Here is a 10,211-nt window from a genome sequence, read left to right as displayed (position 1 = left end):
CTGCATATTTCAAGACATGGAATATGAGGGTGCAGTGAGATAGCCAATGGTTGGACGTAACTTCTCATTAATACCCCAGAGTTGGATGATACTTTTCTCCTCATCATCTTAAATACTAAAAACTGGAAATCAACTAATCCTCCATTGTTAACGCAATGTAATAGCCTCTCTACTGTATATAGCCTCCCTACTGTTATTTTTCAATGTCTTTTAACTGTTGGTTTTATTTCTTTACATATCCATTGTTCACCTAATACATATTTTTTACTTTAAAAATTGCACTGTTGGTTAGGGCCTGTAAGTAAGCATTTCACTGTAAGGTCTACTACACCTGTTGTATTCGGCGCACGTGACAAATAAACTTTGATTTGAGTGTATTAGACAATGTAAACACACTAATAGACCAGGAGGTGGAATAATACCCATTTTATGCAGGAATTTAACAACTTAATTACGCCGTTAAACTGGCATACAAACTCCGTAGCACAGAGTAGATACTTCATACGACTTGAGTAATATTGCATTATGGGTAGTTCAGAAGTTTCCCAAAATAAATGAATGCATATGTAATGACGCAAAAACATAACTGTTTGTACTTATAGGTAAACAGATTGTGACTACAACTAGCTTACTAAGTCTTTAACCACACTGTGTTGTTACACTGGTGAGTAAAAACTAATCCGTCCCACACTTTAACTTGTCTGAAGATAACGTTTACATTTTACTCAAATGCGTTACCCACTCCAGTCAGTAGATGACGATGTGCGACTTTAAGGCAAAGCTGCTAGTGTGACGTATAATCTACTGGACGGAACGCTTCTTTCAACAGCAGCAACAGTTAGTCAGACACCTCGGTAGCTTGCTAGACAAAATAGCCGAACCAATAAAGCTCTTTAGACGCTTTAGTGTATATTACCCACTGCATTTTTAACCCACTTCTGTCGTCTAGTTAGTTATCCGATTTAATTTAATATTTACGGTGTTGTTGTTATTAGTCAGCTAGCGGGCTGGTTTCGTTAGCATTAGCTTAGCTAGCGAACATCTCCGACCATGAGTTCACCAAGCTACTCTCCTGATAAAGAAGAGGCGGTCTGCTGGACGAAGAAAGAAGCTCTGGTGAAAGTGGAGAAGGAAGAGGAGGCTGTTTCAATACAAAAACAAGTAGATGGCGAGGCTGTTTCCGTGAAAGAAGAAGAGCAAGACGTTAGAGTGAAAGAAGAGGAAGACGCGTTCAGAGTGAAAGAGGAGGAGGATGTTACAGTAAAAGAAGAGGAGGAAGAGAAAGAGGATGATGCAGTTTTTGGAGTGAAAACGGAGGAGGAGATGACTGTCACATCCAAAAAAGAGGAGGAAGGAGAGGAGGAAACTGGACATCTGGGCCCGGTTTCCCAAACGCATCTTAAAGCATCCAATGGTTCTAACGGTGAACTTAGCCGTAAGATGCTTTTGAGAAACCGTTCCCTGATTAACACTAGTAAGTACTGTCTTAAAAACAGAGGCACAAACTCTGCCGTTTAACTGTTATTTGGTGTTTAAAGCAGAAATCTGCAATTGCTACATCCATTTTTGGACTTTTAAATTATTTATATTTAGCCATTGATTCTTGAAGAATATAACACATGCCTCATGAGCTTAGTTCAACTGTTGTACCCCATCAGAACCCCAAATAAGCGTTTTTTACTCCAATGTAAATCAACACTGTATAACCTCAAAACATTGTTAAAACTATGATGATATCATGGATGGTCAGTCCTTGCATCCATAGGTCTGTTTATGAATTTGAAAGTAGTTACATTTCTCCAACCCCATCATTTTATTACCAAAACAGATTGGTTGATTGGTGTGGTTTAAAAAAAAAAAAAACAGCAACAAAATGGCTGCCCAGAGACTTGGTTTGGTAAACAGCTGAGGGATGGGGCTGGAGAAATGTAACCCTCTCAAATTCAATTAGAAAGCTATTGTAGCAACCGTAACCCAACACCTAGCGACCTCCTCAAGAAGTTCAGACATCTTGGTGTAAAAGTTATAAGGTGTTGGCTTGACAGTCAGTTGGACCCAGGTTTGAGTTCAGCTCAGGGCTACGCCCTGAATTCACTACACTGGGAATACAAGGACTGGTCATCCATTAGGTCATAATGATAATTTAACCAGGTTTCTAGGCTTCATCCATGATGTCATAATGATAGTTTAACCAGGTTTCTAGGATATATAAGTATACAGTGCCTTGCGAAAGTATTCGGCCCCCTTGAACTTTGCGACCTTTTGCCACATTTCAGGCTTCAAACATAAAGATATAAAACTGTGTTTTTGTGAAGAATCAACAACAAGTGGGACACAATCATGAAGTGGAACGACATTTATTGGATATTTCAAACTTTTTTAACAAATCAAAAACTGAAAAATTGGGCGTGCGAAATTATTCCGCCCCCTTAAGTTAATACTTTGTAGCGCCACCTTTTGCTGCGATTACAGCTGTAAGTCGCTTGGGGTATGTCTCTATCAGTTTTGCACATCGAGAGACTGAAATATTTTCCCATTCCTCCTTGCAAAACAGCTCGAGCTCAGTGAGGTTGGATGGAGAGCATTTGTGAACAGCAGTTTTCAGTTCTTTCCACAGATTCTCGATTGGATTCAGGTCTGGACTTTGACTTGGCCATTCTAACACCTGGATATGTTTATTTTTGAACCATTCCATTGTAGATTTTGCTTTATGTTTTGGATCATTTTCTTGTTGGAAGACAAATCTCCGTCCCAGTCAAATCAAATCAAATTTATTTATATAGCCCTTCGTACATCAGCTGATATCTCAAAGTGCTGTACAGAAACCCCAAACAGCAAGCAATGCAGGTGTAGAAGCACGGTGGCTAGGAAAAACTCCCTAGAAAGGCCAAAACCTACGAAGAAACCTAGAGAGGAACCAGGCTATGTGGGGTGGCCAGTCCTCTTCTGGCTGTGCCGGGTGGAGATTATAACAGAACATGGCCAAGATGTTCAAATGTTCATAAATGACCAGCATGGTCGAATAATAATAAGGCAGAACAGTTGAAACAGGAGCAGCAGCACAGTCAGGTGGAAGTTGAAACTGGAGCAGCAGCATGGCCAGGTGGACTGGGGACAGCAAGGAGTCATCATGTTAGGTAGTCCTGGGGCATGGTCCTAGGGCTCAGGTCAGTTGAAACTGGAACAGCAGCATGGCCAGGTGGACTGGGGACAGCAAGGAGTCATCATGTCAGGTAGTCCTGGGGCATGGTCCTAGGGCTCAGGTCCTCCGAGAGAGAGAAAGAAAGAGAGAAGGAGAGAATTAGAGAACGCACACTTAGATTCACACAGGACACCGAATAGGACAGGAGAAGTACTCCAGATATAACAAACTGACCCCAGCCCCCCGACACAAACTACTGCAGCATAAATACTGGAGGCTGAGACAGGAGGGGTCAGGAGACACTGTGGCCCCATCCGAGGACACCCCGGACAGGGCCAAACAGGAAGGATATAACCCCACCCACTTTGCCAAAGCACAGCCCCCACACCACTAGAGGGATATCTTCAACCACCAACTTACCATCCTGAGACAAGGCTGAGTATAGCCCACAAAGATCTCCTCCACGGCACAACCCAAGGGGGCACCAACCCAGACAGGATGACCACAACAGTGAATCAACCCACTCAGGTGACGCACCCCCTCCAGGGACGGCATGAGAGAGCCCCCAGTAAGCCAGTGACCCAGCCCCTGTAATAGGGTTAGAGGCAGAGAATCCCAGTGGAAAGAGGGGAACCGGCCAGGCAGAGACAGCAAGGGCGGTTCGTTGCTCCAGAGCCTTTCCGTTCACCTTCCCACTCCTGGGCCAGACTACACTCAATCATATGACCCACTGAAGAGATGAGTTTTCAGTAAAGACTTAAAGGTTGAGACCGAGTTTGCGTCTCTGACATGGGTAGGCAGACCGTTCCATAAAAATGGAGCTCTATAGGAGAAAGCCCTGCCTCCAGCTGTTTGCTTAGAAATTCTAGGGACAATTAGGGGGCCTGCGTCTTGTGACTGTAGCGTACGTGTAGGTATGTACGGCAGGACCAAATCAGAGAGATAGGTAGGAGCAAGCCCATGTAATGCTTTGTAGGTTAGCAGTAAAACCTTGAAATCAGCCCTTGCTTTGACAGGAAGCCAGTGTAGAGAGGCTAGCACTGGAGTAATATGATCAAATTTTTTGGTTCTAGTCAGGATTCTAGCAGCCGTATTTAGCACTAACTGAAGTTTATTTCGTGCTTTATCCGGGTAGCCGGAAAATAGAGCATTGCAGTAGTCTAACCTAGAAGTGACAAAAGCATGGATTAATTTTTCTGCATAATTTTTGGACAGAAAGTTTCTGATTTTTGCAATGTTACGTAGATGGAAAAAAGATGTCCTTGAAATGGTCTTGATATGTTCTTCAAAAGAGAGATCAGGGTCCAGAGTAACGCCGAGGTCCTTCACAGTTTTATTTGAGACGACTGTACAACCATTAAGATTAATTGTCAGATTCAACAGAAGACCCAGTCTCGGGTCTTTTGCAGACTCCATCAGGTTTTCTTCCAGAATGGTCCTGTATTTGGCTCCATCCATCTTCCCATCAATTTGAACCATCTTCCCTGTCCCTGCTGAAGAAAAGCAGGCCCAAACCATGATGCTGCCACCACCCATGTTTGACAGTGGGGATGGTGTGTTCAGGGTGATGAGCTGTGTTGCTTTTACGCCAAACATAACGTTTTGCATTGTTGCCAAAAAGTTCAATTTTGGTTTCATCTGACCAGAGCACCTTCTTCCACATGTTTGGTGTGTCTCCCAAGTGGCTTGTGGCACACTTTAAACAACACTTTTTATGGATATCTTTAAATAATGTCTTTCTTCTTGCCACTCCTCCATAAAGGCCAGATTTGTGCAATATACGACTGATTGTTGTCCTATGGACAGAGTCTCCCACCTCAGCTGTAGATCTCTGCAGTTCATCCAGAGTGATCATGGGCCTCTTGGCTGCATCTCTGATCAGTCTTCTCCTTGTATGAGCTGAAAGTTTAGAGGGACGGCCAGGTCTTGGTAGATTTGCAGTGGTCTGATACTCCTTCCATTTCAATATTATCGCTTGCACAGTGCTCCTTGGGATGTTTAAAGCTTGGGAAATCTTTTTGTATCCAAATCCGGCTTTAAACTTCTTCACAACAGTTTCTCGGACCTGCCTGGTGTGTTCCTTGTTCTTCATGATGCTCTCTGCGCTTTTAACGGACCTCTGAGACTATCACAGTGCAGGTGCATTTATACGGAGACTTGATTACACACAGGTGGATTGTATTTATCATCATTAGTCATTTAGGTCAACATTGGATCATTCAGAGATCCTCACTGAACTTCTGGAGAGAGTTTGCTACACTGAAAGTAAAAGGGCTGAATAATTTTGCACGCCCAATTTTTCCGTTTTTTATTTGTTAAAAAAGTTTGAAATATCCAATAAATGTCGTTCCACTTCATGATTGTGTCCCACTTGTTGTTGATTCTTCACAAAAAAATACAGTTTTATATCTTTATGTTTGAAGCCTGAAATGTGGCAAAAGGTCGCAAAGTTCAAGGGGGCCGAATACTTTCGCAAGGCACTGTATTCTAGAATCCATCCATGATGTCATAATGATAGTTTAACCATGTTTCTAGTATATATAGTATATACTAGAATTGCCAGTGAAGATTTCCTGTGGAGGTCAAATTGTTAGAGCTGTTGGTAAGTCATTGTATAATATTCAGCCAATTTATTTTCATTCATGAATTGTTTTGAAACCTTTGTTTTAAACTCTTCTCAAACATACATTAAAATACAACACCTGTTTGGCCCCTCCCCTTCCTGGGTTGGTGAACAGCGGTATTAAATTGAATGAATGAATCTGAACCTCACGCTCATCACCTGTGGAAGGCGAGGCTTCCAGCGAGGTGTGGATTTAATGGTACGTTGTACCTAGTTTCCTTCGTTCAGGGAACAGTAGTTATAGTCATAATGTTAAGCTTGTCATATGATGAACTTAAATACGGGATCTAGCTGCCAGACAGTTTTTTTTTTGTATTCAGATCTCTGAAATGCACTCTAACTACATCACATTTAGTGTCTCCTTATGTTACACTGGGAAAACAGTTTTCATGGGCACAGCAATTATAAATAATTTCAGAGTTTCCTAAATCCAATGGTTCTAACCGAGAGTCACCTTAACTTTATAGAAACACCCAAATGGATACTGTCATTAACGCGGTTCTTCAATAATTACACATCATTCTTAATACTGTAGCTGTTATTAAGTTACAGTCACATGTTCAACTATCATTAGCTGATCCAGGAAATCATTTTCTGAATTCCAGTCAAGTGACAAACATCACAACATGCAACAACAACCAAAGTGCTTCTTCATTCATTACTCTGGTAAAGACAGTTATGCCGTGCTCCACGTTGGATTCAACATCCCTCACAAATTGATGTTTATAATGTTATTGTCTGCTTGATTTACTGTAGGGTCTCGTTAGTCTGTTTGCACACAGAGATACTTTGCTCATAATGTGTAGAGAACTGTTCCTTGATGGATAGGCTATTGTACAAGACACACAGCTATTTTCTTATTCAGGACATTTAGAATGACAACACATTACAGAGTAGCCTAGTGGGATTATTGACAAAATTATCTGGTGATCAGGTTATGAAATGTCATGACAAAGACATTTTCGTTTCCATGTTTCACCTGAAATATTTAATTATTTATAGTCCTAGGTCTATGTTGTTGTTAGGTGAAGCCATGGTTCCTACAGTAGGTCTATGTTATTGTTAGGTGAAGTTATGGGTCCTACAGTAGGTCTATGTTATTGTTAGGTGAAGTTATGGGCCAATTTGGCAATTTGTACAAACCTTCATTGTCAGGCTGATGGAACAGCTAGCCAAAGAGCATTTTTCTAGTTGAAGTGTTTTTTTAAAAGTATAAAGCAGTTGATTTGGGACAATAACACAAACATATTAAGCAGGTGATTCAAGCGAGCCTTATAATCCAAAAGTAATGTGAAGTGCACTCATAAGCAACCTGGAAATTGATGCTATTTTTTGCTGTCAGCCTATGAAAACTCCCCTGAGTTTTCTCCCATGGTGGTGAATTAGTGAATAGACACCAGAGCTTAATGTGAGTTTCCTTGAGTAGCACGCCTGATCTTGCGCTGTAATATTCAGAATACATTGTGAAAAACTATAATCTTTGCTCACCATTTTTGCTCCAGGCAGATATACTACATCCATAACTAGTGGTTTCCTCATTAGCGGGGAGGAGTTTCTGCAACCAAATTGCGTGTGCTTTGCCCTCGTGCCGCAATTTTAGCAAACACAGAAAGGGGCCTATATTGGAGACCAGAAGTCATCCGGCACAGTGCTTGGGATTTCAACAACTTGAATAACTTATTTCTAGCCTACAATCATCGATATTACTATTCTTGCTCGCTTGACTGTCTTAATTGTCAAATAATTTAACAGATGTCAATTGTTGTACAACTTCATGGGTAGGCTCTGCGCATCACCTTTTAACTCAAATTTTGAAGTTTACCATTGAGTGGATTTCTGCTGTTGTGGGCCTTTAACCATCTGTCTGACTTTGTTGTTTACACAGGAGAGAGAAGTGATTATTGTGGATCCTCTGGGGAGCCTCAACAACCTCATCATGCTGACGAGGCAGAGAAAAGTATCTTCACATCAGAACACATCAAGAAACACCAGCAGAGACCCACAGGGAAGAAACCTCACCACTGCTCTGACTGTGGGAAGAGTTACTTAAGATCAAATTCACTGAAAGTACACCTGAGAATACACACTAGAGAGAAACTTCACTGCTGCTCTGACTGCGGGAAGAGATTCACCTCTTCAGTAGACCTTAAAATACATCAGAGAATTCACACTGGAGAGAAACCTTATGGCTGTGATCAATGTGGGAAAAGTTTTAGTCAGCCAAGCAACCTGAAATCACACCAAAGAATACACACAGGAGAGAAACCATTTAGCTGTAATCAATGTGGTAAGAGTTTTATTCAGTCAAGCAGCCTGATAGTGCACCAGAGAACACACACAGGAGAGAAATGTTATAGCTGTAATCATTGTGGGAAGAGTTTCACTCAGTCAAGCAGCCTGATAGTGCACCAGAGAACACACACGGGAGAGAAGCCATATGACTGTCCTCAATGTGGGAAGAGTTTTGTTACATCTGGCAGTCTGAAGACACACCAGAGAACACACACGGGAGAGAAACCTTATAGCTGTGATCAATGTGGGAAGAGTTTTACTCAGCCAAACAGCCTGATAGTACATTTGCGAACACACACAGGAGAGAAATCTTATAGCTGTGATCAATGTGACAAGAGATTCTCCGATAAAAGATTTCTGATCAAACATCAGAAAATACATACATGAAGGAGTTGTTTCATGATATCAATGAAATAATGTCACAATGTGGAATGTTTTTTAAATTGTAGAAGGAGTATTTTAATGAATGTAACAATATAGAACCCTAAGTGTTTGCCCCCTGTTTATTTGACTTTAGCATGATTTTTAGCCTCAGGGGAAAATCCAGCTCTGAATTGAGAGTACTATTTATGAGATTTAACAAAACGTGTTGTGTAACACCATGTTTGCCACCCTCTTGAATCAAAATGGTAAACTTCAAAATGTAGCTGACTGTCTTCTTCAGGTTGTCCTCTAACCAGTGAGGTAAAATATATCTCCCATTTCCATGTGTTTTTTTAATTGTGTCAGTTTCAACAGCACATACAACTGATTTCCCTGCTAATCGATATCGGTGATTTATTGCTACTTGTCAAAACAACAGCGTTTCTGGTGCTTGTGCAGTTTTTATGGTGCTTCTATGATTATTGTGGCAGATATGTGTTTATTTTTTTATTTAACCTTTATTTAACCAGGTAGGCTAGTTGAGAACAAGTTCTCATTTGCAACTGCGACCTGGCCAAGATAAAGGAAAGCAGTGTGACACCGACAACACAGAGTTACACATGGAGTAAACAATAAACAAGCCAATAACACAATAAACAAGTCAATGACACAGTAGAAAAAAGAAAGTCTATATACAGTGTGTGCCAAAGGCATGAGGAGGTAGGAGCGAATAATTACAATTTAGCAGATTAACACTGGAGTGATAAATGAGCAGATGATGATGTGCAAAAGAAAATGAATAGCACATTTTATGTTGAGGTTTTCAATATATCACAAACTGTTTCTGCATTTTGGTTAATGATTTGGACACTTTAAAACTATGTTTTGACATTGGGCTATCCCATCTCGTAAAATGTCGTTGAAAAGAAGACAAGGCCCGACATTCAATATACGTTCGGTTATAGTTGAAAATATGTATTTCCGGGTCGTTTTTTCAATGACTTGAAAACATATTAATTTCAACTTACTTGCAGCCTATACACATGGACGCAGTATAATAAATTGGTCTATAATCAATGTATTAACAATTTTAGAAGAGTTCTAGATGCGAGTGAGTTTAAAAAACAAGATTGTAGAAAAATATATATTTAGAAATACGTGATTTTAATTGTTGGAAGCCAGTAGACACCATGTTTATATTGTAGAAAGTGAATCATGTGAAATGGAAGTTGTTTTCTGTTGGTGGTGAGCAAACTTGTCCAACAGAAATATAGGATATATTTGTTGTCTTGATGGGGGAGATGTTACAGGCTTTGGTTTTTCCATTTATGTTTTGAGGTTGGACTGTAAGCATATATAGCTCGTTAGCACATATAGCTCGTTAGCACGTAGGGCGCACTGATTGGTGTCACCTCGTTAGTCAGTATGTGTTACACCTGTGCTGGCTTGTCCATCTCGTTATGGTTGAATATTGCATCCAATTGTTAATATTTTAATCAATGGATTTTCCTCAGGATGCTCATTAGTCTTTCAATTGTTATTCTTCTGTTTTTTTATCCTCTTATGTTTGTTGTGTAGTAAATATTTCTGTTTATTTTCTTTGTTTTGTATACATGTTTTCCTCTGAAGTCATTGTGTTGCATCCATGTCTGAAATGTGCTGTATAAATAAAGCTTGTTTTCATATTGTAAAACAAATTAACCCAATGACTGACCAATCAACAGACTCTTGCTAAACCAATGAACAACTATGTGCAAAAGCAACATTTCTTGGTCCATCTTAGTATGAAAA

At 40.4% G+C, this 10,211-nt stretch overlaps 1 protein-coding gene across 1 annotated transcript; it reads left to right on the top strand.

The window, feature by feature from the left end:
- The first annotated feature begins 810 nt into the window (after positions 1–810).
- LOC112260110 (zinc finger protein 664-like) lies at positions 811–9,021 on the top strand. The gene is made up of 2 exons (XM_024434959.2): positions 811–1,474; positions 7,651–9,021. Exons 1-2 carry the CDS (start codon positions 1,051–1,053, stop codon positions 8,442–8,444), a joined length of 1,218 nt encoding a protein of 405 aa, XP_024290727.2. The 5' UTR covers positions 811–1,050; the 3' UTR covers positions 8,445–9,021.
- Positions 9,022–10,211: the final 1,190 nt, after the last annotated feature.

This window comes from Oncorhynchus tshawytscha, linkage group LG10 (genome assembly GCF_018296145.1).
Source record: "Oncorhynchus tshawytscha isolate Ot180627B linkage group LG10, Otsh_v2.0, whole genome shotgun sequence".
NCBI lineage: Eukaryota > Metazoa > Chordata > Actinopteri > Salmoniformes > Salmonidae > Oncorhynchus > Oncorhynchus tshawytscha.
Note: the sequence above shows the minus strand (reverse complement) of the source record. Positions and strands in the feature narration are given on the sequence as shown.

Excerpts from the sequence above, each read along its gene's own strand:
- LOC112260110 (XM_024434959.2), top strand. The coding sequence starts at position 1,051 with ATGAGTTCACCAAGCTACTCTCCTGATAAAGAAGAGGCGGTCTGCTGG. Across the intron at positions 1,475-7,650 it reads CCGTTCCCTGATTAACACTA|GAGAGAGAAGTGATTATTGT; the intron begins GTAAGTACTGTC and ends TTGTTTACACAG.